Source organism: Pezoporus flaviventris, unplaced genomic scaffold, assembly GCF_033815535.1.
Source record: "Pezoporus flaviventris isolate CSIRO_AGI_PZ_B2104156 unplaced genomic scaffold, CSIRO_AGI_Pfla_v1 ptg000029l, whole genome shotgun sequence".
NCBI classification, from domain to species: Eukaryota; Metazoa; Chordata; class Aves; order Psittaciformes; family Psittacidae; genus Pezoporus; species Pezoporus flaviventris.
In genome coordinates this window covers 18,273,368-18,300,711 of record NW_026892577.1, presented here as the reverse complement: position 1 = coordinate 18,300,711, position 27,344 = coordinate 18,273,368, and the positions used below count along the sequence as shown (strand labels likewise).

General features: G+C 48.6%; 3 protein-coding genes across 3 annotated transcripts; 2 read left to right on the top strand and 1 right to left on the bottom strand.

Annotated features, from left to right (window-relative positions):
• The first annotated feature begins 1,358 nt into the window (after nucleotides 1–1,358).
• Nucleotides 1,359–7,296, top strand: LOC133272313 (cytochrome P450 2C19-like). The gene is made up of 9 exons (XM_061459377.1): nucleotides 1,359–1,553; nucleotides 1,900–2,062; nucleotides 2,555–2,704; nucleotides 3,009–3,169; nucleotides 3,590–3,766; nucleotides 4,294–4,435; nucleotides 4,850–5,037; nucleotides 6,022–6,163; nucleotides 6,675–7,296. Exons 1-9 carry the CDS (start codon nucleotides 1,374–1,376, stop codon nucleotides 6,854–6,856), a joined length of 1,485 nt encoding a protein of 494 aa, XP_061315361.1. The 5' UTR covers nucleotides 1,359–1,373; the 3' UTR covers nucleotides 6,857–7,296.
• Nucleotides 7,297–12,970: 5,674 nt separating this feature from the next.
• LOC133272403 (zona pellucida sperm-binding protein 4-like) lies at nucleotides 12,971–16,098 on the bottom strand. The gene is made up of 8 exons (XM_061459565.1): nucleotides 15,895–16,098; nucleotides 15,422–15,543; nucleotides 15,241–15,343; nucleotides 14,544–14,699; nucleotides 13,980–14,167; nucleotides 13,700–13,797; nucleotides 13,232–13,362; nucleotides 12,971–13,023 (listed from the first exon to the last, which is right to left on the bottom strand). Exons 1-8 carry the CDS (start codon nucleotides 16,091–16,093, stop codon nucleotides 12,971–12,973), a joined length of 1,050 nt encoding a protein of 349 aa, XP_061315549.1. The 5' UTR covers nucleotides 16,094–16,098.
• A 5,041-nt stretch (nucleotides 16,099–21,139) lies between these two features.
• On the top strand, nucleotides 21,140–27,078 carry LOC133272312 (cytochrome P450 2C19-like). The gene is made up of 9 exons (XM_061459376.1): nucleotides 21,140–21,334; nucleotides 21,681–21,843; nucleotides 22,336–22,485; nucleotides 22,790–22,950; nucleotides 23,371–23,547; nucleotides 24,075–24,216; nucleotides 24,631–24,818; nucleotides 25,804–25,945; nucleotides 26,457–27,078. Exons 1-9 carry the CDS (start codon nucleotides 21,155–21,157, stop codon nucleotides 26,636–26,638), a joined length of 1,485 nt encoding a protein of 494 aa, XP_061315360.1. The 5' UTR covers nucleotides 21,140–21,154; the 3' UTR covers nucleotides 26,639–27,078.
• The last annotated feature ends 266 nt before the right edge of the window (nucleotides 27,079–27,344 follow it).

The window sequence follows — 27,344 nt, the reverse complement described above, 5'->3', positions numbered from 1 at the left end:
AGACCCATTCAACCTGGCCTTGGATGGAGACCTTCACTAGGATCTCTGAGTGAAAGGGAAACTCACGTGAACACACTGCTGCACAGCAAACCCAGCACACTAGGCCCCTCACTAATTCCCACCAAGTCCCTCATCCTAGGTACTCACAACATCGGCTCAGTTAGATGAGCTCTATCTGCCTGCAAAAGTGTCACAGCTCAGGAGGCACGGAGGGATACGGCAAGACTGAGCAAGCTGAGCACAGTCAGTGCCACAGCCCTAAGGATCCTTTCTACCTGCCATTGCCACTGCTGTTGGGACCTTGCAAGTACACTGCCCTTGGAGTAATGTTTGTCAGGAAGCCCCCAGCTCTTTTTGAAGTCCTTGCGGCATACCAGACATGCCGTTTAGCCTCCCAGAGCACCTCTGGTCCTTCCAGGGAAGCAGTTCCTCATACCAGAGTCAAGACATCAACAAAACAGGAGCTTGTGCGGGCCAGCTTCCATCAGTAGGCTAGGTGAACTTCTTTGGCCATTGCAAGTGCAAGGACTAGTTGCCAGGTTGCACTAACCTATATCCAGCTTCTCACATGTGCAGCTTTGTCTCAGCTTGGGATGTCATTCCCTAAAGATGCTCTCAAGTTGTTGATTTCTCTTTTCTCTACCTCCTTATCTCAGTCTTTCTCTCCTCTAGGAGACCTTGAAGAGGTCTAGTCCCCTTTCCTTCTGTGTTTATGTTATCTCTCTCAGCAAACCCTTTCTTGTCTGTTGTGATGTCTGGAGGCCTTTCTGCCCTTGCTAGATGGATACTTTTTTACTTTTGTCTCTTGTGAGGCCAGACAGCCCTATGGAGAGAGACCAAGATGATTGCTGTGCACTGAGAACCTGTCAATAAGTTCTTTGTCTTACTGTATGAAGCACAAACTCCACTGTTAATGTCAGGAAGACTTCCGGAACAAGCAAGGATGGCTGACCCCACTGAGAGCTTGTACAGTCAATACCAAAGAACAGAAAATCCAAATGGCATTGAAGAACTTGGAAGATGTTCTCGCAACAGTGAATTTCTGCGAGCACCCCAGTAGAAAAGTGCACTCCTATGCGTGACCTCTTTAATGATAAACTTCAGATGAAACAAAAGAAGTTTTAGCAGCACATTACAAGTTTCTTAACCACTCTTGGCTGCTGCAGTTATTTGAGATAAGGTCTGTTTTCAATGACCAACTAACGCCAAAAGAAATCCTAGTTTCATAACGCAGGGCGGTCTAACAAATGATTGACTAGTAGTGTTGACTAAGCCGTGTAATCAAAAACCTGCTATTGAACCAACATAGCCCTTCTGTATATAAATTTGGGCTCCGGCAGCCAGAGTCACTCCCTCCTGAGCTGCAGAAGCAAATGGAGCTCCTGGGAGCAGCCACTATTGTCCTTCTAGTTTGCATTGCTTGCCTGCTTTCTGTTGCAGCATGGAGAGGGAAGTCTGGAAAGGGGAAGATGCCCCCAGGACCAATTCCCCTTCCCATCCTAGGTAACGTGCTGCAGGTGAAACCAAAGAACATGGCTAAAACCCTCCAGAAGGTAAAGCTACTTTCTTCTCTCTTACGTTATTTTCTCTTACTTTATTCTATGGCTGAGAACCATGTACGACCTGTGCATGGGGACAACATGTGGCTCTAGCTTGATGAGTGGCAAGCCTAGAGGAGCAGAAAAGTGGTAGGGATCTCAGCTTCTCCCCTCACTGCTATTGCCATTGTTGTTCAGGGCCTGATAGCTGGAAACCCTCTCCACACCCAGAATTATCATGACAGGACTGATCTGGACACTGCTGGTCTGTGAGGCTGCACTACCTGCAGTGGGATGCAGCAGCAAGGCCACTTTTCAACTCCTCCTCCCTATCTGCTCATTCTCTCTTGCATTTTGACAGCTCAGTGAAGAGTATGGACCAGTGTTCACAGTGCACCTGGGCTCTGACCCAGTGGTGGTCCTGCATGGACATGATGTGGTGAAAGAAGCCTTGGTTGATCGTGCGGATGAGTTTGCTGGCAGAGGACACATGCCAATAGGAGACAGGGCTAACAATGGATTAGGTATGTTTGCTGATCAAGCTCCTTCTGAGGAGAAGGGAAGGGATGAGTATGCATTCGGCAGAGCTGGAGTTTATTATACACAAGGGAAGACTGTGGGGAGTGAACAACGGGACCCACCTGGAGAAGGGAAGGGAAGGCAGAGTGGGCTGTGATTGTTGGCTTACATGAGCTAATGAGGATAGCAGAGAAATGAAGCTGGATTGATACCAGTGAAAGGGTAAGCAGCAGCAGCAGCCACCAGTTGCAACAAGGGAAATTACATGTTGATATGAGTGATGACTTGTTTGTTCACAGGGAGGCTGGCTATGTGGTGAAAAAAGCCAAAAGCAGGCAGCTGGGCTACAGGACCTCCAGAGATATTCTCCAAACCACAGTACTGACACCACCATGTCAATGCTGTCACAGGGACAGGATTCACTGTCACCATGAGCCTCTTCATTTCACACGTAGCATGCCCAAGCCAGGTCTTTCCTCTTCCTTCTTCCTCTGCAGGGATTGTGTTTAGCAACAACGAGGAGTGGTTGCAAGCTCGGCGGTTTGCTCTCAGCGCTCTGCGCAACTTTGGAATGGGGAAGAGGAGCATTGAAGAGAGAATCCAGGAGGAAATTGAGTACTTTCTGGAAGAGATTGACAAAACAAAGGGTATGGTCCATTTTTAATATAGGTTATGAGTGCAAAAAACAAAGACTGTATTAAGGGACCCATCTTTTCAGCATAGAGTTGAAGTTCCCATGTGTCTGGTCTGTGCACCAGCTATGCCCCATTACAAAGCAGTAAATAATTCCATAATCATGTACTGTTCTTTTTGGAGGACCCTTCTGTGTCATTGAGAGACTGTGATCTGATATTTCCTCTAATAACCAGGCCTCAGGGTACCCACAGTAGTCATAAGTAGCCATAGATTTGGGGTTTTTTTTAATGGTTTGTAACTTATCTGAAATCACAGGAACACCTTTTGACCCAACCTTTATCCTGAGCTGTGCTATCTCCAATGTCATATGCTCCATCGTCTTTGGGAAACGATATGACTATAAAGACAAGAAGTTCCTGGCCCTGATGAACAACATGAACAACATCTTTGAGATGATGAATTCTCTCTGGGGACAGGTACATTCAATAGCCATTTCACAGTGTCAATATTCTCCCAGGGGAGCAGGAGGCCTCCCTCCCAATGAAGTTGCATTTCAGTCTTCTAACTAGGACTCCATCAATGCCCTGCTGCACAAGTGGGAATTCATTCAAGAGCAAGAAGCATCCTCACCAATGGAGTTGGCTTTGCCAGCTAAGTGCAGCTTCCCCCTAGTCCTGAACATCCTTCTTTTCCACCTTTGAGATTTCTACTGCTACTAAGCAAGACCCTACCATGCTGTCAGACTGCCCAGCCTCATACTTGTGCCCAGCTTCATACTTGCGCCAAGCCTTCTGCTTGGCACAGTTGAGAGGGTTGTGGCCTTTCTAGGCTTTTTGCTAATATCAAAGAAAAGAGCAATGATCATGCTATGGACCTTCCTGTTTCTTTCTTTTCAGCTCTACCAGATGTTCTCAAACATTTTGGTTTACTTGCCTGGCCCACACAACAACATATTCAAAGAATTTGATTCTCTAAAAGCCTTTGTGTCAGAGGAAGTGAAAATACACCAAGCCTCCCTAGATCCCACTTCCCCTCGGGATTTCATTGACCTCTTCCTCCACAAAATGCAGGAGGTAAGGAGACAGCATAGAGCCCCAGCTCAGCCCCAAATACACCTACACTGAACCCCTTCCCTCTCCTAACACAGGCATTAGGATGACCCCTTCCCAGGCAGCTGCGCTGAGCTGTGGGAAGACACCAAACCTCAGATACTAACTCTGCTAGAGCTTACAGCTCTGGGTCTACACACTCACCAGCCACTTCCTGTAGCTGCTTGGACATCAAGACCTTCATCTGCTCTCACCAAAACACAGGGACATTTGCAGTCTGGTCTTGCAGTTCTTTCATTAGAAACTAGCCAACTGGCAGCTGGCATAGCAAGTGAAAAGAGGCAGCTACATAGCATTTGGTCAACAGCTTGAAAGAAGATTGCTGTGGGGTTGAGCTTACTGCATAAAGACAGCATTATAATGCCCCAGATGGCTGCTGCACCTTAGCGGAGAAATGCAGCAGCTCTGGGTGAAAAGGCAGGCCTGGGATGACACAAGAGAGGGCCACTTTTCTTATCTCAGCTGGAGCAACATCCCAGCTTTTTCTCTAGGAGAAAGACTGTCCCAGTTCCACTTTCCACATGAAGAACCTGATAACCACCACCTTCGACTTGTTCATTGCTGCAACTGAGACAACTAGCACCACCATAAGATACGGGCTTCTGCTTCTTCTTAAACACCCGAAGATACAAGGTACCAGTCTGTGACCTCTTCCTCTTTAGCTGTTCACCTGGGCTGGGCACGTGTCCAACACCACAACTTTTCTCCTCCCTTTCTCATATTTTATCCAAATGGGCAAAGTCCCTGCACCATCTTTCCCCAGGGTGGTCATTAGAGATCCCTCAGCTTCACTGACATCATCATCAGCTACACTCTCCTCACGGCCCGGACCTGAGTGTGTCCACATCTTTGTCTTCCAGTACTCCTATTTAACCAAGTCACTAGGAAGACATTCTTTGCAGGGGCTGCAGTGGAGGTGTGTTCTAGTTGACACCAAAACCAGCATCACTGCTCCTGTCACCTGTGTTCTTTGGACAGCTTAGGGCAACCTGTTTAGGTAGGTTTGGTTTTCTTTACCCATTTTATGGTTTGTGCCTCTCATGACAGAGAAAGTTCAAGAAGAGATTGACCAGGTCATAGGACGATCACGAAGACCTTGTGTGGCTGACAGGACCCAGATGCCCTACACAGATGCAGTGGCCCATGAAATCCAGCGCTTCATCTCCCTCATCCCCATGGGCCTCCCTCACACTGTGACTAAAGACACACGCTTCAGAGAGTACGTCATTCCAAAGGTTAGTAGGCAAAGTGTGGAAGAGCAACTCTGCCCAACACCTTTGTTCACTTGCCCTGCAGTTTCACCTCCCTGTAGAAATACAGTGGGTTCACAAAAAACACAGAGCAGTGACTCCTCACACAAAAGGCAGCAAAGCTGTGGAACTGCTCACCACCCTCCAGGAGAGACAGTAAAGTCAGTTGGTAGTTGCTGAGCACAGAGAGCCCCTCAGCCACAAAGTGCTGGAGTCTATCCTGGCTATTCAAGGGAACAAGAAAAACCTGTTTGCCCTGTGCTCACACACTGCTTGAGGCAGTCACTACTGGCTACTGCCAGAGGCAAGACTAGAGCAACCCAAGACCTGGCCTGGCTGGCTACGGCAATGCTCATTGCTCTTCTGGGTGGCCGTGGGAAACAGTAGCATGTGGCGGTTGACATCTTGATTTTCAGCTATCTTGTACAATCAAAACGCAGGACCCAGGGATCTGCTTAGCTTCCACCTCTTGTGTCATCACTGCTGGATTGTTTATTTCTCCCTGCCCATGATCCACACAAAAACCCCACAAATGGTCCGGAAGAGAGAAAGAAGAGGATCCTGTCAGGAGAAATTTATCAGGAGAATGTAACAGTGCTTTATTTCCACAACCTTGTGTGCTTTTGCTTTTGGGATCTTGCAGGAAAGAAGGAACATGATGCATCTATAAGTTCATTATTGCGAAACACTAAGAAGAAGAGTTAGATAAGGCGTCCCCAGATGACTAGAGCAGAGTGAGGATAAATGATGTGAAAGTGAGAGGAAGTGCTCAGGAAGAGAAGCCAACTGTCCCTTTTGTGACATCTAGCAGGGTCTCCCTAAAGCTGCCTCCTCAAAGGAGGGGTCCCCAAAGGGAAATGAAACATGGGTAGGGCTGTGCTGGGAAGCTGAGTTTTCACTTGGCAGGCAGTCAGATTAAGTGATCCAACTAGACTCCCTTCATGCTCTCTTCCTCTTGTGTTACCTCAGGGCACTACGATTTTTCCCATCCTCAATTCTGTCCTCCATGACAGTAAAGAGTTTCCAAACCCAAATGAGTTCAACCCTGGACATTTCTTGAATGCGAATGGCACCTTTAGGAAGAGCGAGTTCTTCATGCCCTTCTCAGCAGGTAAAGCGCAGGCTTTCTCTCTCTTCCTCTCTCTGTTGACTTCCTGCTCTGGCCAAGCATCCTGTCTTTCCCTATAACACACACTCCCTCTCCCTAGCATGGTCCTCTTGGTGCTTCCTTGGGGCTCACTGCTCTTTGGATAACTCCTCCGTATTGCTATTCTCCTTAGCTGCATTTCCCATCTTGTTTGGGGCTTCTCAAACCTCCTACTAGGAGTTGCCAATATAATGATACAAGTGGGACCCACTGACACTTTCTAAAACACCTGTCACCTTCCTGCACAGCCACCAGTCATCCTTAACCAACCCGTCTTTCTGTTCTTCCTTCACATACCCAATCAAACGGCCAAGGGTTTTTCTTCAACAAACTCTTCTCTTGCAAATGTCCTCAGTAATCCTAACGGTCATCTCACTGCTATGGGTGTATCTGGTAAATAAAGCTGTGCAACACATCTGCTTAGTACAAACTCTGGTCTAGTCAGCAGAGTGCTATTTGCTGTTTTCACTTCCAGGGAAGCGAATATGCCCTGGAGAGGGCCTGGCACGCATGGAGATATTCTTATTCATGACCACCATTTTGCAGAACTTTACCTTGAAGCCTACTGTCAACCCCCAGGAAATCAACATAATCCCAGTGCTGAGTGGGACAGGCAATGTACCTCCTGCCTACCAGCTCTGTGCTATCCCCCGTTGAAAAGCAGAAAACCATTCTCTGCACTCTACCACTCCTTCTCCTGGGTAGAAAATTGACTCTGTCCCAGCTGAAACCAGGACACATGTCCCTTAATAAAAACAATTGCAGGAGCATTGGCCCACCTTTCCAAGGCCTCCAAGAAGGCAGCCCAAACACAGGTACAGACATAGAGTAGACGCCTTCAAAGCCTCCCAGAACTGCTCCATCACATCTCAGGGAGGCCTTGGGTGTCATTATAGCCTGTTGCACTGATACTCTGTCCATGGGCTCATTGAGTGCAGTGGCTGCATCAAACAGCCGATTTTCTCACAAATGGCTCTTGCCATGACATGTTTCTCCTTCAGCATGGGCCCCCCCAAAACAGCAGCGTGCTTTGCATGTGGATACCGCTGTATGTGTCTTTGTTAATGACCCAATAAAGAAAAATCTGTTTGAAAAGACTTGAGCCATAATTTTCTTTGGGTTAGGTTGGTACCTACATCTGCTGCTCCACTGCAGAGTAGGTCTGCAGTGCCTGTGGCCAGTGCCCTGTGGGAAAGGCTGTGCCTACAGGGGCAAGGCTCCTGCCTGCTTCATCTGCTGGACCCGTTGCTGCTGCCTTCAAGGACCCCCTGCCAGTCACAGCACGAGACCAGGCAGGAAGACTCGCAGTGCAGGGTAGGAAGAGGGTCCTGCAGCCTGGGGGCTTTCTGTAGCTCTATCTGCTGTTCTTGGGGCTGCCAACCCCGCTACCCACAGCTGGACAAAGTATAACTGCAGCATCCCTCCTAAAGCGGTGCGTTCAGAGGCTGAAGTTCTGTCTGCCTTCACCCTCTTGATGGGAGCCATGGCTGCTCCGGAGGCTCCTTTCATGTCTCAGACACGCTGTGGCCTAGCCTTCCCACAAGCTAGGAGTGGGAAGCCTTTGCTACGGCTCAGCCCTGTTCTTCTCCCACCAACTCCCCCTTCTGCTCCCTCCCAGGCATTTGCCAGTACAACCTCCCCTGTCACTGTGGCCACTCAGCACCCTGCCCTGAATCAAGGTGGGGCTGCTGAGGGTGTAATTTCTCTGGATGGTGTCTCTTGCCTGAATCACACTTTCACTCCACCTCCCAGCTGAAAAGCCTAGGTCTAAGGAAGAAAACACAGTAGCGAGACACCACTGCAGGTAAGGAACAGCTGAGAACTAAGGGAAGCTGCCATCATGGGGGCAAAGTTCTGCAGCTGGAGTTGCATTTTTATTCCAGTTTTCTTGGGCATTTCATTTCATCTCAGTTATGGTCTGGACTCCTTCTGTCAAATGAAGAGCCTGTCTTCATTTCACTCAGAGCCTGAAGGAACTCAGGCACCTGAGTGGTAAGGACTCCAACAAACTCTCTGGCTGCTCTTTTCTACCATCGGTATCACTGCAAGGGTTTATATGTTCTTTATTAAAACAAATTAATTTAGGGGGACAGCAAAACATCTTTCCCAGAGAGGTTGGGTGCTCCAGGGGAATCTGATTTTGCTTCCACATCTTAGAGACATCATTTCAAACAGCCCTTCCCCCATCCAAAGTCTCTTTCCCGTTTTCCATAGAATTTCATGTACGTGCAAAGAGAAAACTCTCACTGCCACCGTGTGATCCTTGGTGGATTGTGCCTGTTATTTCTGGCCCCAGCCACTATTTGGTGGGGTTTTTTCAGTGACAGGATGGATGGTTTTCATAAATGGATTCCACCACAGGTGTCTCTCTTCTGTGTTTCTGCATCCTCATGGGCTCTGGTTGTGTCTGGATCTCCAGTTTGCAGTGTCTGTCTTGATCTTCATTTACATATGTATTTGTTGCTCCCTGCACCATGGTCATATAAAAGTCAGAATTTCTATGATGATTGTCACAAGGTAGTCAGAGACCTTGTGAGTGCTGCAGAGAATACAGTACGCAAGAATTTCCACCTCCCTTTGGAAACGTTTAGCAGTATTTTGAAGAACTATCACACTTGTTCACATCTTGGGTTCTTCCCTCCTTCGCCCTCCATTTTTGCTCATGCAGAACACAGCTATAATGCCTGCGCGTTCTAAACCAACCGCAAACCACTGTTGGCCTCTTATTTGGGATTTCATCAAATGGACAGACATGCAACCAGAAATAGCAGTCATGTAGGAGCCCCAGGCAAGCATGGGGAAAGAGATCACCATGAGCTCTGTACTAGTTTAGGGCTACTCTTAAAGCCAGTCCTGCATTTGGTAAGTTGCTCAGCAGTACGCGTATTATGTTGCGAATCCGTTAAAAGATGACTTAAACTGGCTGATGCACTGGTAAGATCTCTACTTGTGCTGGAGGAAAAAGCAGTGGGTCGTAGCAGTGGCAGACTCTACTTTGAAAGGCACAGAGGCACCCATCTGTCCGCCTGACCCAGTCTCAAGGGAGGTGTGTTGCCTACCAAGGGCACAGATCAGGTATGTTGCAGAGAGGCTGCCTGCTCTAGTAAGTCCCACTCACTATTACCCCTTTCTAGTGATCCATGCAGGTGCTAGTGATATAGATATCCTGGGGAACATAAAGGAGGACTACAGAGCCCTGGGAGAGGTGGCTGGGGGCTCTGGGGCTCAGACAGTCCTTTTGTCAAATCTCTAGGATGCAGGGGAGGACCCTAAAAAGGCTAGAAGGATTAGCCAGGTTAATAAATGGTTAAAAGGGTGGTGTCATAGTCAGGGATTTGGGTGTCCTGAACACGGGACCCAAGCTTGGAGGCCAGGTGTAGTGGGGGCTGGTGGAGCTGCTGCTAAAGAAGGGAAAGAGCAGTTTTGGTAGGAGGCTTGCCAGACTGGTCAAGGAGGCTTTAAACTAGATGTGTTGAGGGAGGGGGCATCATTCCTTCCCAACCCACCCACCCAGTTGCCAGCACCTATAATAAATGCCTGTAGCAATGTAGAGATATTCCAGCCGCTCCAGCCAATGAGCCAGCTTCAGTTGGAGCACAGCTCAGATGCCTTTATGCAAAGACCCATAGCATGGGGAACAAACAAGAGGAATTAGAGATGTGTGCATGTCTAGGAGGGGCATGATATAATAGGAATCACAGAAACATGGTGGGATGGCTCCCATGACTGGAGTGCTGGAATTGAAGGTTACAGGCTCTTTAGAAAAGACAGAACTGGCAGGCAGGGAGGAGGAGTTGCCCTTTATGTTAGGGATAGGCTGGAGAGTATGGAACTGTCTGGGGACAGGTGAGCAGTGAGAGTGCTTGTGGGTGAGGCTTAAAGGGAGAACAGCTATGAGAGACATTACTGTGGGGATCTGTTACAGACCATCTGATCAAGAGGAATCTGTGGATGAAGCACTCTATAGACAGATAGGAACAGCCTCACGCTCGCAGGCCCTTGTTCTCATGGGTGACTTCAACCACCCTGATATCTGTTGGAGCGATGGTACAGCCCAGCACAAGCAATCCAGGAGGTTCCTCGGTTGTGTGGAATACAATTTCCTTCTGCAAATAATAGAGGAGCTGACAAGGAGAGGTGCCATGCTTGACCTTGTGCTCACCAACAGGGAAGGGCTGGTTGGAAATGTGACGCTCCAGGGCAATGCTGGTGGTAGCGATCATGAGATGGTCGAGTTTGAAATCCTTGAGACAGTGAGAAGAGCATGCAGCAAGCTCACTGCCGTGGACTTCAAGAGAGCAGACTCTGGCCTCTTCAGGAACCTGCTTAGTAGAGGTTCCATAGGATATAGCCCTAGAGGGCAGGGGGACCCAAGACTTTTGGTTGATATTCAAGGATCACCTGCTACAAGCTCAGGAGTGTTGCATCCCAACTAGAAGAAAGTGCAGCAGGAGGGCCAGGAGACATCCTTGGATGGATAAGGAGCTGCTGAAGAAAGTTTGAAGGAAAAAAGAGGCTTATAAAAGGTGGAAGCAAGGACAGGAAGCCTGGGAAGAACACAGAAATGTTGTCCAGTAAGCTAGGGGCCAGGTTAGGAAAGCTAAGGCCCAGTTAGAATTAAACTTGGTTAGGGATGTTAAGGATAACAGGAAGGGATTCTATAGGTACGTTGTGAATAAAAGACAGACTAGGGACAACATAGGCCTCCTCTGAAAGCAATCAGGAGAAATGGCTACCCTGGATTTGGAGAAGGCTGAGGTTCTGAATGACTTCTTTGCCTCGGTCTTCACTGGAAAAGGCTCTGACCACACCACCCAAGTCCTGGAAGGCAGACACAGGGACTGTGAGAATGAAGATCTTGGGCCACTGTAGGAGAGGATCTGGTTCGAGACCGTCTTAAGAACCTGAATATACACAAGTCCCATGGTGAAATCCATCTGCGGGTCCTGAAGGAGCTGGTGAATCAAGTTGCTAAGCCGCTGCCCATCATATTTGAAAAATTGTGGCAGTCAGGTGAAGTTCCTGATGACTGGAAAAAGGGAAATATAACCCCCATTTTCAAGAAAGGGAAAATGGATGACCCAGGGAATTACAGACCAGTCAGTCTCACCTCTGTGCCTGGCAAAATCTTGGAGCAGATTCTCCTGGAAGGCATGCTAAGGCACATGAAAAAATCAACAAGGTGCTTGGTGACAGCCAGCATGGCTTCACTAAGGGGAAATCCTGCCTGACCAATTTGGTGACCTTCTATGATGGGGCTATGGAACTGATGGATGGGGGTAGAGCAGTTGATGTCATCTACCTGGACTTGTGCAAAGCATTTGACACTGTCCCACACAACATCCTTGTCTCTAAATTGGAGAGACATCAATTTGATGGATGGACCACTCAGTGGATAAAGAACTGGCTGGATGGGCACACATAAAGAGTTGTGGTCAATGGCTCAATGTCTGGCTGGAGACCAGTAACGAGTGGTGTCCCGCAGGGATCAGTGTTGGGACTGGTCTTGTTTAACATCTTTATTGCTCACATGGACAGTGGGATTAGAGTGCGCCCTCAGCAAGTTTGCCGATGACACCAAGCTCTGTGGTTTGGTTGATACGCTGGAGGGAAGGAATGCCATCCAGAGGGACCTTGACGTGCTTGTGAGGTGGGCTGATGCCAACCTCATGAAGTTTAACCATGACAAGTGCAAGGTCCTACAGCTGGGTCGGAGCAATCCCAGGCACAGCTACAGGTTGGGCAGAGAAGAGATTCAGAGCAGCCCTGTGGAGAAGGACTTTGGGGTGTTCGTCAATGAGAAAACGAACATGGGCCGGCAGCGTGCACTTCCAGCCCAGAAAGCCGACCATATCCTGCATCTATCTGTCTATAGAGTGCTTCATCCACAGATTCCTCTTGATCAGATGGTCTGTAACAGATCCCCACAGTAATGTCCCCTATAGCTGCTCTCCCTTTAAGCCTCACCCACAAGCACTCTCACTGCTCACCTGTCCCCAGACAGTTCCATACTCTCCAGCCTGTCCCTAACATAAAGGGCAACTCCTCCTCCCTGCCTGCCAGTTCTGTCTTTTCTAAAGAGCCTGTAACCTTCCATTCCAACACTCCAGTCATAGGAGCCATCCCACCATGTTTCTGTGATGCCTGTTATATCATACCCCCCCCAGACATGCACACATCTCTAATTCCTCTTGTTTGTTCCCCATGCTATGGGCATTTGTATAGAGGCATCTGAGCCGAGCTCCAACTGAAGCTGGCTCATTGGCTGGAGCGGCTGGGATATCTCTACATTGTTCCGAGCAGTTATTATAGGTGCTGGCAACTGATTCGGTGTGTTGGGATGGAATGATGCCCCCACCCCCAACACATCTAGTTTAAAGCCTCCTTGACCAGTCTGGCAAGCCTCCTACCAAAACTGCTCTTTCAGAGCAGCTCCACCAGCCCCCACTAGACCCGGCCTCCAAGCTTGGGTCCTGTGTTCAGGACACCCAAATCCCTGACTATGACACCACCCTTTTAACCAGTTATTAACCTGGCTAATCCGAACTGCCGCGCTCCCTGGGCAGGTATTTACCCAGTCAGGGTTGGTGCCACTGCCTCAGGCTCCGCCCCCTGTGAGTCAGCTGTTAGGGTCAGCTGAGCTGCCGGCTCCCGGGCAGGTCCTGTCGAGGACTTGAGGCTCCCTCGGTGGCTCTTGTGGCTCTGAATTGAGGCTCGTGGACACTGATCTCCCCCCGGCTCAGGTGTTGAAGGTGTCCTCTCTCAAGCTATTCACCTCATCAATTGATAGTCACTGTCAGCATCGTAGGAAGTATAGCTTCCATCTGGGATAGAAGAAAACCAACAGCCATTTTAGAGCAGGAACAAACAGAAAGAGAGCCCGAGAGCATCCTTTATAGCCATGGCAATAAGTTCCCACCAAGGCAGGGAAGAAGCAGTGCTGGATTGACCCATCAAATACTCCTTTAATTCTCAGCAGAGATCAGAGCTCTGCACCAGGACGCTCGAACAAGTCCTGCAAATCTATCCTACCTGAGGCAACACGCAGCTCCAAGGACAGAGGACCTGGCTGGGACACAGCAAGGAGTGGTGGCAATGTGAAGACTTGAACACTCAAGGGAATGAAGCTCCCAATGGTGGAGTAACTACAGCGGACATGTAACCTGGTAGGACAGGAAAGCCCCAAATGAATCGGATAAAGGTCACTCTGATATCTCCTTTCTCCAAGATGACAAAGAAATAGTTGCTTTAATTAGTCATGTCCCCAGTCTTTCATCCCACATTTCCTTTTAACGCATACTCTGAATTCTTTTCAGAGTTCAGATTTGAGCCTGTGCAGCTTCACTGATCAGCATCAGCTTTATTCTTGCCAACTAGAGACATACCAGACCTTAGCCTACTCTATTGCCCTGTTGTGAATTCAGAGCTAAAGACAAGATGAAGTTTCTCTGGTGACACTGAACACAGCGGCATTCAGCAATACAAGCCCCAGAGTATTACCTGAAAGTGCTATCCCTAGTGACAGAGCCAAGCCTCCCGGTCTTCACATCCCTGGATGCCACCAACACATTCTCATATATGACCTGGTCTCCAGTCACCTGGAAGGACAGACCCGGCACTGTCACTGCAGTAAAGTCAAGCTGGATTAAGGCTGGGCTGAAGAACAGCATTTGGCCTCCGGAAGTCTACAAGGTGCCCACTAAGTAGCTAAAGCCACACCAGGCTATTCCAGGTCTGCAAGCTCCTGCTATTCTAGCCTGGTGAGGGCCGTAGCTCTTACCTGAAAAGTGGTGCCACAGGCAGGGAGCGGGAAGTGGTACACAACAAATGCATTGTTTTTCACAACAGGCACACAGCCAGTACTGTGTCCACTGGCCAGTTGCACAGAGTTCAGGATAACAGGTGGCAGGGTCGCATCCCGAGAGACAGCAATGGAAAAATGGCCATCTGGTGTGCAACGAGCCGTCACTGGAGGAAAAGGTACAACCAGTCTTGAGCTCAGGGAGAAGCGGGATGGAAAGGAGGCTCAAACATCACAGCAAGGACAAGGCCAGCAAGTCCTGCAGGTTCTCCTGCCTGTCACCCCCAAAGCAAGTGCAAAGTACAGCCAGACAAGCTTAACCAGCTCCAAGACTAACACCAAACCTGGCCATAAGCCAGGCTATGTTGCAATACACATGAAAGAGCTGGGTGCTTCAATAGGACAGAGTATTCTTGACAGCCAAAACCATAGCCCTAAGCCACCTGCAGAACCGGTACACACTAATCCTGCTCTGCCAGGGAAGTGAGGAATCCCAGTCTGCAGCTCCTCCAGGAAGAGGGGAGAGCAGTTGTTCACACTTACCTGTGTTACCAAAGTAACAAGGCATCACCCTATCCCTAGGGTCATAGCAGCAGCCTCGCACTTCACAGTCTCCTTGGCTGACAGGCGAGGAGGCACACAGCAGTCGGTCTTGGCTGAGTACAGCCGAGCAGACACTGCTGCTTGGAGCATCCAGGGCTGGAAGAAACAGCAGGAGTTTGTAGCTATAAAGCTCAGGAGTGAGGAACAAAGTCACAGAGGACACTGGAGGAAGGTATCATGGTGATGCAGCATACAAGTCAAAGGAAGCTGGACTCTGGTGAGGATCAAACACATGCCTGGAGCTGGCATGGAAGCCTGCTCAGAAAAGGCCTGTATTTCCCTGGGGCCTTGTCAAGGAGACTGCGCTGCATGGTATCTGCCAAGGTAAAGTGCTCCGGTAGATAGGAAAAATCATTGTATCTAGTCTCTGGCTCAATCCCTGAGTTTACAGGGACTTACACTCAAACCGGGGCTAGGAAACACAAGGCACATTCAGCTGCTAGGCTGGCAAAGGAGGAACAAGTCCCCAGCAAGCTAGGGGCTCCTGCATCTAAACCGTTCTCCAGGGAGTCTCTTCTGCCCAACAGCAAGTCCCCTTTCCCAACCCACTAACCGACTAGGAACATCCATCTGAAAGGAAGGGTACCCACTGACACAGATACAAGCAGAGTTTCCCAAGGGGCTGCCAGAATCTTACCAGGAAGGTCCACAGGGCACCTGAGCAGCTTCTCTTCATGAAGAACTTTTTGTCCAGCAGCATCAGTTTCTTCAAGCCCGACCAGCATGAGATAATGGCCATCCTGCAGGAGAGCCACACCAGTCAGGGCAGCCAGAGCAGCAGCAGTCACAGTGCCAGCAGAACTCCTGAGGTTGCTTACCCATTCAAAGACATAACAGCCAGTATAGGAGACCATTACTGTCCGGGAGCCATCTGAAGTCCCAAATACCAAGAGCCCACACTCCGAGTCATTCTGCAAAGCATGTGCCTTCCCCTCAATATCTAGGGAGAGAGAGGACAGCAGCAGGGGCTTCAGCATCCTACATTGAATATAGAGTTCACTACAATCCTATTTTTCCATAGGCAATAAAACCCTAGCCAGTACTGGGGTCTGAACCAGCAGAGGCCCTTGGGAAAGCCCAGCAGCCAAGACTGGCTAGAGCCAAGCACAGCACTCCACCACAACCCTTGACTGGTGGGTCAGCTAACAGCCCCCTGGCTACACGAGATACATTGAAGCTGCTAGGCAACGCTTCACATTAAAACCTTCCTCCTTCTCCTCATTCCAGGCATACCTGTGCACTGTACAAAGACACAGCAGCAAGAAAGCCTCCTGACAGAATCCTCACTTACCCCAAGCAGTCAACATAAAGGTAGCATTCCCTTCCCAGCCTGGAGATAAGGTGAGCTGCATGCTTTCTTGACCACAAGCCAGCAGACTGGGATCAGAAAAACCACCACCCTGAGCTCCCATAACCAAAGCCAGGAGACCAAAAAACCCCAAGAAGAGCATAGCTCCAAATGCAGTCCTAGACTGTCCTACAACACCCATCCTGCTCTCTTGCTAAGGGCCACAAAGCAGCTGCTCTTAACCTAGCCCTTTTATATCTTGGAGCCAGCTGGGATCAGAAATCCATTGAGTGTCCAGGTGGACCCAGACCAACAATTTAACACCTTCCATTGCCCTCACCTGGCTCTGAGCCCACCACAGTCTGTTTGCACCCTTTGAAGAAAACCACAGGGCAGGAACTGAGCTTGTGTCAGGAGCCGTATCTGTCTTCGCCTCACTAAGCTAAGAGAAGGTCCTCTGTGCCATTTGCTGTAGAGCTCCAGGAGGATCTTCAAACCCTGTTTTCTGACCCTGAGTTCTTCCCACCACTGGTTCATCCAGGATATCTGCCTGCTTGCCCCTGTGTAGCCTGCTGCTGCTCTAAGTGCTCATTACATCGCATTAGTGCAAGAAGCTGAATGACAATGCTCTTTTGCTCTTTTAAAGGCGCCACTGCTTCAAACGCCGACACAGGGTGCTCACATATAAACACAGAAACAGCCCTCCATGTGAAATCTGTGGAAAACCACGATGCTCAGGAGACTTTGCACACCTAAAAGGAGGTGACTCCCGTTAAGCACTCCTGCCTGTGGACTACACCTGCATTTGTAGTGTGGTTGTATGGGGTAGCAGCAAGACTCTTCCAGGCCTGGCTGCAAGGTGGCAGGGCCATCCGCTGTGTGGAACCCTCACAAGCTGGCAGGAGGAGCCCTGATGGGCCTGAAATACAGACAATGGGAGCCTCCGTGACCCCAGAGAAAGCCCTTCCTGCCAACAGCCACTGCCTGCAGTAACTGCAATGTGTCTCATGTAGAGCCTTCTCCCATGCCACACATCAGGCTACAGCAACCACACAGAGTAAAAGCCTTATTGTCCATCTTCCATACAGATGTTTCTGCATTCATGCAATGGAGGTGTGCATGTCTTTACATTGTTGTAGGGGTGATGCACACATACTTTGTGCATGCTTTTTTATGCCCTACTTTTTGCAGTGGGAGCACTGGCCTAGCCTGTGCCACCATGTTCTTTTGTAATCTGCTTATTCCTTTGGGGCTAGATCATCACACACTTCCCAGAAGAGTGTGTGGGTTAGGTGAGTAGGATGTCTAATCTTGACCCGTAATAATGTACTCCCATTGCTATCCAACCGCACTTCTGCTCTCAGCAGACCCTCCTGCTCCTTGATGTTTGCACAGCACCACGCAGCAGGCAGCATGATTGCCTCTCCAGCCAGCCCTCATCAGCAGGCACGGGTAGTAACTGAGTCTAAGGGAAGTGCTTCCTCTGCTCTCCCACCTTAGCCTACAGCCCATCTTTCCTCTACAGCTCTACAGGATGCCGTGATCCCATCTAGGTGAAGAACATTCCTGTGCCTACCGTGGACACCGCTTATTTCACGCACCAACCAGAAAGGCTGTTCCACAAAGAACAAGACCTTTTCAGCTGCTCGGCACCGCAGAGGCTGGTACACATGGATCTCAAAAGGCTGCCTGTAGGGCTGTTGTTTGAGCAGTGCTCATGAACCAGATGTGCTCCTGCCTGTGCCCTGCCAAGGCACTGACCAGCCACGGTGGAGAGGCACCTAGGAAAAACGTTTGGACTTTGTCAGGGAGGGAAACTTCACCTCTGTACAAGCTGAGCATTGTTCCAAGTCATCCTGCCTCATCTCAGAGCTACTGTATGACTGCTGAATGCTTCATTTGACTGCAACACTTGCTGATAATTGGGTTAACTATAACAAATAAACAAAGTACTTTGGAGCTATTTCATTACACTTTAACACATCAATACTTTGCTTATGCTGACAGGATAAAACGCCTACACATACTTAAAGAGCAACTCTGTGAATCAACACTGGGAGTGCTGTAGATCCACCAAGCAATATCTGTGCTAAACCCACTTTCAAGTAAGCACCCTTTCCTAATTTCTACACACACATTTGAAAGCCATGTTGGGTGATGTAGAGACGGGAGGCAAGTGAAATGAACCTGAAATTCACGGAAATTAAATGCTTTGTTTGGAAGTTGTTATAGGAAGTGGAAAGCAACCTGGCTGAGAGGAAACAGGCAGGTCTCTCCAATCTCTTCCTCATGTATTTGATAGCTCCCACACGATGTAACGGCCCAGCTGTAAGCACCAATTTAGCTAGCACCCAAGACCACCACAAACGGGACATGCAGAGGAGGAAGGTAGGTGAAGCAAGCATCTCTTCAGGCCACTCGTCTTCAGCTGATCATGACTCCAGCAAGCTAATATTGCCCTGGGATGTCCACCAGGAAAATCATCTCCTCCTAATGATTTTGAGCCTGGGAAACTGGGCAGACAGGGTGGCAGTAGGAATTGCGCTGGCTCGAGAGACCTATTGGAAGGAAACTTGGTATTGAACACCACCATCAAGAAGTGTTGGGAAAAGGAACTGAAAATGCCCCGTGTGTTGAAGGACAGCCTCCGACAAGATCACTGTGTGTCTGGCCCCTACATGGTATGGGTAGTGTCCACGTATGGTACAAAATGGAAGTGCATGAAAGAGTGATTCAGCCAAAATAATCCTCCACAGAAGCTGAACTGCATTTGCAGACAACAGGGATGTCTGCACTAAGCATTCCAGGTACAAGGGTTCTGGCAGACGTGGCGTCTCACAGTGCCACCTTCTGAACCGAGGTCCAAAATGAGAAGGCACAGGCAGCAAGCCTGAGGAGATTCTACACAGTGATGGCAGGTTTTTCTCAAGCTTGTGCTTTATTAAAAAAGAGGCAAAGCTACAAAACTGGTAGCCTTATTTCTTTGAAGACCCTTACTACGTGCTTCCAATGAACTTAGAACAAAAGTTCCTGGGGAAGATGGAGAGGGGAGGATTTCAACCTTACCTTCCTGGACTTTTACATGGATGGAGAGGACAGACCAACCCTTCCTACTCTTAGTGTCTGCAAACAGAAGTGAGTACTCAGAAAACCCTTGGGCACTACCGTGACATGAAATGGTCCATGCTTTCCCACAGTGAAAGATTTGAGTGACTAGTTTTATGGGTTTCCCCCCCACCCCCTTGTAAATCCCCCAGAGTGTCTGCAGGGTGGTAGGAATGTTTGGAATATAATGATTTTATCCTGATAAAAATGAGAAATTTTGAAAGTATTCCTTGTTCCAGAGCTTTTGTCCAAAGTATGTTGCAAACTGCGAGACAGAGCTGAGAAGTGACCCCTTGTCACTTTTCAGGAAAGAGGGAACTTTACAGAGAACATGGTAAGCTCATGAACTCTATCAGCAGAGGTACCTCATGTAGCAGTGCAAACTCCCATGAACTCCACTTTCACCAGATCAAAGGCCGTAGAACTACATGAACTTCCATGACCTTCTCTGGAAACGTCTGAGCTGATGCAGGAGTTTAGGCCAGCCCAGCAACCAGCCCAAACTTGTTGGCTATTCAGATTTTCCACTGAGGTAACAAATATGGATCTTTAAGAAGTAAAATGAGATTTTAAAACACCAACTAGCAAATTATTGTGCCTGTGAGAGAGAGCAAGGATGACTTAAGGATGACATAAGGATGAACAAGGATGACATACAGAAGCCACAAACTTTTGCAAGGGATCACAGAATCATAGCATGGCTTGGTTTGGAAGGGACCATAAAGCTCATCTAGTTCCAACCCTCTGCCATGGGCAGAGACTTTCCATTAGACCAGGTTGCTCAAAGACCCATTCAACCTGGCCTTGGATGGAGACCTTCACTAGGATCTCTGAGTGAAAGGGAAACTCACGTGAACACACTGCTGCACAGCAAACCCAGCACACTAGGCCCCTCACTAATTCCCACCAAGTCCCTCATCCTAGGTACTCACAACATCGGCTCAGTTAGATGAGCTCTATCTGCCTGCAAAAGTGTCACAGCTCAGGAGGCACGGAGGGATACGGCAAGACTGAGCAAGCTGAGCACAGTCAGTGCCACAGCCCTAAGGATCCTTTCTACCTGCCATTGCCACTGCTGTTGGGACCTTGCAAGTACACTGCCCTTGGAGTAATGTTTGTCAGGAAGCCCCCAGCTCTTTTTGAAGTCCTTGCGGCATACCAGACATGCCGTTTAGCCTCCCAGAGCACCTCTGGTCCTTCCAGGGAAGCAGTTCCTCATACCAGAGTCAAGACATCAACAAAACAGGAGCTTGTGCGGGCCAGCTTCCATCAGTAGGCTAGGTGAACTTCTTTGGCCATTGCAAGTGCAAGGACTAGTTGCCAGGTTGCACTAACCTATATCCAGCTTCTCACATGTGCAGCTTTGTCTCAGCTTGGGATGTCATTCCCTAAAGATGCTCTCAAGTTGTTGATTTCTCTTTTCTCTACCTCCTTATCTCAGTCTTTCTCTCCTCTAGGAGACCTTGAAGAGGTCTAGTCCCCTTTCCTTCTGTGTTTATGTTATCTCTCTCAGCAAACCCTTTCTTGTCTGTTGTGATGTCTGGAGGCCTTTCTGCCCTTGCTAGATGGATACTTTTTTACTTTTGTCTCTTGTGAGGCCAGACAGCCCTATGGAGAGAGACCAAGATGATTGCTGTGCACTGAGAACCTGTCAATAAGTTCTTTGTCTTACTGTATGAAGCACAAACTCCACTGTTAATGTCAGGAAGACTTCCGGAACAAGCAAGGATGGCTGACCCCACTGAGAGCTTGTACAGTCAATACCAAAGAACAGAAAATCCAAATGGCATTGAAGAACTTGGAAGATGTTCTCGCAACAGTGAATTTCTGCGAGCACCCCAGTAGAAAAGTGCACTCCTATGCGTGACCTCTTTAATGATAAACTTCAGATGAAACAAAAGAAGTTTTAGCAGCACATTACAAGTTTCTTAACCACTCTTGGCTGCTGCAGTTATTTGAGATAAGGTCTGTTTTCAATGACCAACTAACGCCAAAAGAAATCCTAGTTTCATAACGCAGGGCGGTCTAACAAATGATTGACTAGTAGTGTTGACTAAGCCGTGTAATCAAAAACCTGCTATTGAACCAACATAGCCCTTCTGTATATAAATTTGGGCTCCGGCAGCCAGAGTCACTCCCTCCTGAGCTGCAGAAGCAAATGGAGCTCCTGGGAGCAGCCACTATTGTCCTTCTAGTTTGCATTGCTTGCCTGCTTTCTGTTGCAGCATGGAGAGGGAAGTCTGGAAAGGGGAAGATGCCCCCAGGACCAATTCCCCTTCCCATCCTAGGTAACGTGCTGCAGGTGAAACCAAAGAACATGGCTAAAACCCTCCAGAAGGTAAAGCTACTTTCTTCTCTCTTACGTTATTTTCTCTTACTTTATTCTATGGCTGAGAACCATGTACGACCTGTGCATGGGGACAACATGTGGCTCTAGCTTGATGAGTGGCAAGCCTAGAGGAGCAGAAAAGTGGTAGGGATCTCAGCTTCTCCCCTCACTGCTATTGCCATTGTTGTTCAGGGCCTGATAGCTGGAAACCCTCTCCACACCCAGAATTATCATGACAGGACTGATCTGGACACTGCTGGTCTGTGAGGCTGCACTACCTGCAGTGGGATGCAGCAGCAAGGCCACTTTTCAACTCCTCCTCCCTATCTGCTCATTCTCTCTTGCATTTTGACAGCTCAGTGAAGAGTATGGACCAGTGTTCACAGTGCACCTGGGCTCTGACCCAGTGGTGGTCCTGCATGGACATGATGTGGTGAAAGAAGCCTTGGTTGATCGTGCGGATGAGTTTGCTGGCAGAGGACACATGCCAATAGGAGACAGGGCTAACAATGGATTAGGTATGTTTGCTGATCAAGCTCCTTCTGAGGAGAAGGGAAGGGATGAGTATGCATTCGGCAGAGCTGGAGTTTATTATACACAAGGGAAGACTGTGGGGAGTGAACAACGGGACCCACCTGGAGAAGGGAAGGGAAGGCAGAGTGGGCTGTGATTGTTGGCTTACATGAGCTAATGAGGATAGCAGAGAAATGAAGCTGGATTGATACCAGTGAAAGGGTAAGCAGCAGCAGCAGCCACCAGTTGCAACAAGGGAAATTACATGTTGATATGAGTGATGACTTGTTTGTTCACAGGGAGGCTGGCTATGTGGTGAAAAAAGCCAAAAGCAGGCAGCTGGGCTACAGGACCTCCAGAGATATTCTCCAAACCACAGTACTGACACCACCATGTCAATGCTGTCACAGGGACAGGATTCACTGTCACCATGAGCCTCTTCATTTCACACGTAGCATGCCCAAGCCAGGTCTTTCCTCTTCCTTCTTCCTCTGCAGGGATTGTGTTTAGCAACAACGAGGAGTGGTTGCAAGCTCGGCGGTTTGCTCTCAGCGCTCTGCGCAACTTTGGAATGGGGAAGAGGAGCATTGAAGAGAGAATCCAGGAGGAAATTGAGTACTTTCTGGAAGAGATTGACAAAACAAAGGGTATGGTCCATTTTTAATATAGGTTATGAGTGCAAAAAACAAAGACTGTATTAAGGGACCCATCTTTTCAGCATAGAGTTGAAGTTCCCATGTGTCTGGTCTGTGCACCAGCTATGCCCCATTACAAAGCAGTAAATAATTCCATAATCATGTACTGTTCTTTTTGGAGGACCCTTCTGTGTCATTGAGAGACTGTGATCTGATATTTCCTCTAATAACCAGGCCTCAGGGTACCCACAGTAGTCATAAGTAGCCATAGATTTGGGGTTTTTTTTAATGGTTTGTAACTTATCTGAAATCACAGGAACACCTTTTGACCCAACCTTTATCCTGAGCTGTGCTATCTCCAATGTCATATGCTCCATCGTCTTTGGGAAACGATATGACTATAAAGACAAGAAGTTCCTGGCCCTGATGAACAACATGAACAACATCTTTGAGATGATGAATTCTCTCTGGGGACAGGTACATTCAATAGCCATTTCACAGTGTCAATATTCTCCCAGGGGAGCAGGAGGCCTCCCTCCCAATGAAGTTGCATTTCAGTCTTCTAACTAGGACTCCATCAATGCCCTGCTGCACAAGTGGGAATTCATTCAAGAGCAAGAAGCATCCTCACCAATGGAGTTGGCTTTGCCAGCTAAGTGCAGCTTCCCCCTAGTCCTGAACATCCTTCTTTTCCACCTTTGAGATTTCTACTGCTACTAAGCAAGACCCTACCATGCTGTCAGACTGCCCAGCCTCATACTTGTGCCCAGCTTCATACTTGCGCCAAGCCTTCTGCTTGGCACAGTTGAGAGGGTTGTGGCCTTTCTAGGCTTTTTGCTAATATCAAAGAAAAGAGCAATGATCATGCTATGGACCTTCCTGTTTCTTTCTTTTCAGCTCTACCAGATGTTCTCAAACATTTTGGTTTACTTGCCTGGCCCACACAACAACATATTCAAAGAATTTGATTCTCTAAAAGCCTTTGTGTCAGAGGAAGTGAAAATACACCAAGCCTCCCTAGATCCCACTTCCCCTCGGGATTTCATTGACCTCTTCCTCAACAAAATGCAGGAGGTAAGGAGACAGCATAGAGCCCCAGCTCAGCCCCAAATACACCTACACTGAACCCCTTCCCTCTCCTAACACAGGCATTAGGATGACCCCTTCCCAGGCAGCTGCGCTGAGCTGTGGGAAGACACCAAACCTCAGATACTAACTCTGCTAGAGCTTACAGCTCTGGGTCTACACACTCACCAGCCACTTCCTGTAGCTGCTTGGACATCAAGACCTTCATCTGCTCTCACCAAAACACAGGGACATTTGCAGTCTGGTCTTGCAGTTCTTTCATTAGAAACTAGCCAACTGGCAGCTGGCATAGCAAGTGAAAAGAGGCAGCTACATAGCATTTGGTCAACAGCTTGAAAGAAGATTGCTGTGGGGTTGAGCTTACTGCATAAAGACAGCATTATAATGCCCCAGATGGCTGCTGCACCTTAGCGGAGAAATGCAGCAGCTCTGGGTGAAAAGGCAGGCCTGGGATGACACAAGAGAGGGCCACTTTTCTTATCTCAGCTGGAGCAACATCCCAGCTTTTTCTCTAGGAGAAAGACTGTCCCAGTTCCACTTTCCACATGAAGAACCTGATAACCACCACCTTCGACTTGTTCATTGCTGCAACTGAGACAACTAGCACCACCATAAGATACGGGCTTCTGCTTCTTCTTAAACACCCGAAGATACAAGGTACCAGTCTGTGACCTCTTCCTCTTTAGCTGTTCACCTGGGCTGGGCACGTGTCCAACACCACAACTTTTCTCCTCCCTTTCTCATATTTTATCCAAATGGGCAAAGTCCCTGCACCATCTTTCCCCAGGGTGGTCATTAGAGATCCCTCAGCTTCACTGACATCATCATCAGCTACACTCTCCTCACGGCCCGGACCTGAGTGTGTCCACATCTTTGTCTTCCAGTACTCCTATTTAACCAAGTCACTAGGAAGACATTCTTTGCAGGGGCTGCAGTGGAGGTGTGTTCTAGTTGACACCAAAACCAGCATCACTGCTCCTGTCACCTGTGTTCTTTGGACAGCTTAGGGCAACCTGTTTAGGTAGGTTTGGTTTTCTTTACCCATTTTATGGTTTGTGCCTCTCATGACAGAGAAAGTTCAAGAAGAGATTGACCAGGTCATAGGACGATCACGAAGACCTTGTGTGGCTGACAGGACCCAGATGCCCTACACAGATGCAGTGGCCCATGAAATCCAGCGCTTCATCTCCCTCATCCCCATGGGCCTCCCTCACACTGTGACTAAAGACACACGCTTCAGAGAGTACGTCATTCCAAAGGTTAGTAGGCAAAGTGTGGAAGAGCAACTCTGCCCAACACCTTTGTTCACTTGCCCTGCAGTTTCACCTCCCTGTAGAAATACAGTGGGTTCACAAAAAACACAGAGCAGTGACTCCTCACACAAAAGGCAGCAAAGCTGTGGAACTGCTCACCACCCTCCAGGAGAGACAGTAAAGTCAGTTGGTAGTTGCTGAGCACAGAGAGCCCCTCAGCCACAAAGTGCTGGAGTCTATCCTGGCTATTCAAGGGAACAAGAAAAACCTGTTTGCCCTGTGCTCACACACTGCTTGAGGCAGTCACTACTGGCTACTGCCAGAGGCAAGACTAGAGCAACCCAAGACCTGGCCTGGCTGGCTACGGCAATGCTCATTGCTCTTCTGGGTGGCCGTGGGAAACAGTAGCATGTGGCGGTTGACATCTTGATTTTCAGCTATCTTGTACAATCAAAACGCAGGACCCAGGGATCTGCTTAGCTTCCACCTCTTGTGTCATCACTGCTGGATTGTTTATTTCTCCCTGCCCATGATCCACACAAAAACCCCACAAATGGTCCGGAAGAGAGAAAGAAGAGGATCCTGTCAGGAGAAATTTATCAGGAGAATGTAACAGTGCTTTATTTCCACAACCTTGTGTGCTTTTGCTTTTGGGATCTTGCAGGAAAGAAGGAACATGATGCATCTATAAGTTCATTATTGCGAAACACTAAGAAGAAGAGTTAGATAAGGCGTCCCCAGATGACTAGAGCAGAGTGAGGATAAATGATGTGAAAGTGAGAGGAAGTGCTCAGGAAGAGAAGCCAACTGTCCCTTTTGTGACATCTAGCAGGGTCTCCCTAAAGCTGCCTCCTCAAAGGAGGGGTCCCCAAAGGGAAATGAAACATGGGTAGGGCTGTGCTGGGAAGCTGAGTTTTCACTTGGCAGGCAGTCAGATTAAGTGATCCAACTAGACTCCCCTTCATGCTCTCTTCCTCTTGTGTTACCTCAGGGCACTACGATTTTTCCCATCCTCAATTCTGTCCTCCATGACAGTAAAGAGTTTCCAAACCCAAATGAGTTCAACCCTGGACATTTCTTGAATGCGAATGGCACCTTTAGGAAGAGCGAGTTCTTCATGCCCTTCTCAGCAGGTAAAGCGCAGGCTTTCTCTCTCTTCCTCTCTCTGTTGACTTCCTGCTCTGGCCAAGCATCCTGTCTTTCCCTATAACACACACTCCCTCTCCCTAGCATGGTCCTCTTGGTGCTTCCTTGGGGCTCACTGCTCTTTGGATAACTCCTCCGTATTGCTATTCTCCTTAGCTGCATTTCCCATCTTGTTTGGGGCTTCTCAAACCTCCTACTAGGAGTTGCCAATATAATGATACAAGTGGGACCCACTGACACTTTCTAAAACACCTGTCACCTTCCTGCACAGCCACCAGTCATCCTTAACCAACCCGTCTTTCTGTTCTTCCTTCACATACCCAATCAAACGGCCAAGGGTTTTTCTTCAACAAACTCTTCTCTTGCAAATGTCCTCAGTAATCCTAACGGTCATCTCACTGCTATGGGTGTATCTGGTAAATAAAGCTGTGCAACACATCTGCTTAGTACAAACTCTGGTCTAGTCAGCAGAGTGCTATTTGCTGTTTTCACTTCCAGGGAAGCGAATATGCCCTGGAGAGGGCCTGGCACGCATGGAGATATTCTTATTCATGACCACCATTTTGCAGAACTTTACCTTGAAGCCTACTGTCAACCCCCAGGAAATCAACATAATCCCAGTGCTGAGTGGGACAGGCAATGTACCTCCTGCCTACCAGCTCTGTGCTATCCCCCGTTGAAAAGCAGAAAACCATTCTCTGCACTCTACCACTCCTTCTCCTGGGTAGAAAATTGACTCTGTCCCAGCTGAAACCAGGACACATGTCCCTTAATAAAAACAATTGCAGGAGCATTGGCCCACCTTTCCAAGGCCTCCAAGAAGGCAGCCCAAACACAGGTACAGACATAGAGTAGACGCCTTCAAAGCCTCCCAGAACTGCTCCATCACATCTCAGGGAGGCCTTGGGTGTCATTATAGCCTGTTGCACTGATACTCTGTCCATGGGCTCATTGAGTGCAGTGGCTGCATCAAACAGCCGATTTTCTCACAAATGGCTCTTGCCATGACATGTTTCTCCTTCAGCATGGGCCCCCCCAAAACAGCAGCGTGCTTTGCATGTGGATACCGCTGTATGTGTCTTTGTTAATGACCCAATAAAGAAAAATCTGTTTGAAAAGACTTGAGCCATAATTTTCTTTGGGTTAGGTTGGTACCTACATCTGCTGCTCCACTGCAGAGTAGGTCTGCAGTGCCTGTGGCCAGTGCCCTGTGGGAAAGGCTGTGCCTACAGGGGCAAGGCTCCTGCCTGCTTCATCTGCTGGACCCGTTGCTGCTGCCTTCAAGGACCCCCTGCCAGTCACAGCACGAGACCAGGCAGGAAGACTCGCAGTGCAGGGTAGGAAGAGGGTCCTGCAGCCTGGGGGCTTTCTGTAGCTCTATCTGCT

What these genes read in the sequence shown, in the direction of transcription:
- LOC133272403 (XM_061459565.1), bottom strand. Translation starts at nt 16,093, where the DNA reads ATGGGTGTTGTAGGACAGTCTAGGACTGCATTTGGAGCTATGCTCTTC. An exon ending in GCTGTTATGTCTTTGAATGG is followed by an intron (nt 15,344 to 15,421) that starts GTAAGCAACCTC and finishes GCTCTCCTGCAG; the next exon opens with GATGGCCATTATCTCATGCT. An exon ending in TTGTTACTTTGGTAACACAG is followed by an intron (nt 14,168 to 14,543) that starts GTAAGTGTGAAC and finishes CTTTTCCTCCAG; the next exon opens with TGACGGCTCGTTGCACACCA.
- LOC133272312 (XM_061459376.1), top strand. Translation starts at nt 21,155, where the DNA reads ATGGAGCTCCTGGGAGCAGCCACTATTGTCCTTCTAGTTTGCATTGCT. An exon ending in TGGCTAAAACCCTCCAGAAG is followed by an intron (nt 21,335 to 21,680) that starts GTAAAGCTACTT and finishes GCATTTTGACAG; the next exon opens with CTCAGTGAAGAGTATGGACC. An exon ending in GAGAGTACGTCATTCCAAAG is followed by an intron (nt 24,819 to 25,803) that starts GTTAGTAGGCAA and finishes GTGTTACCTCAG; the next exon opens with GGCACTACGATTTTTCCCAT.
- LOC133272313 (XM_061459377.1), top strand. Translation starts at nt 1,374, where the DNA reads ATGGAGCTCCTGGGAGCAGCCACTATTGTCCTTCTAGTTTGCATTGCT. An exon ending in TGAATTCTCTCTGGGGACAG is followed by an intron (nt 3,170 to 3,589) that starts GTACATTCAATA and finishes CTTTCTTTTCAG; the next exon opens with CTCTACCAGATGTTCTCAAA. An exon ending in TCCTCCACAAAATGCAGGAG is followed by an intron (nt 3,767 to 4,293) that starts GTAAGGAGACAG and finishes CTTTTTCTCTAG; the next exon opens with GAGAAAGACTGTCCCAGTTC.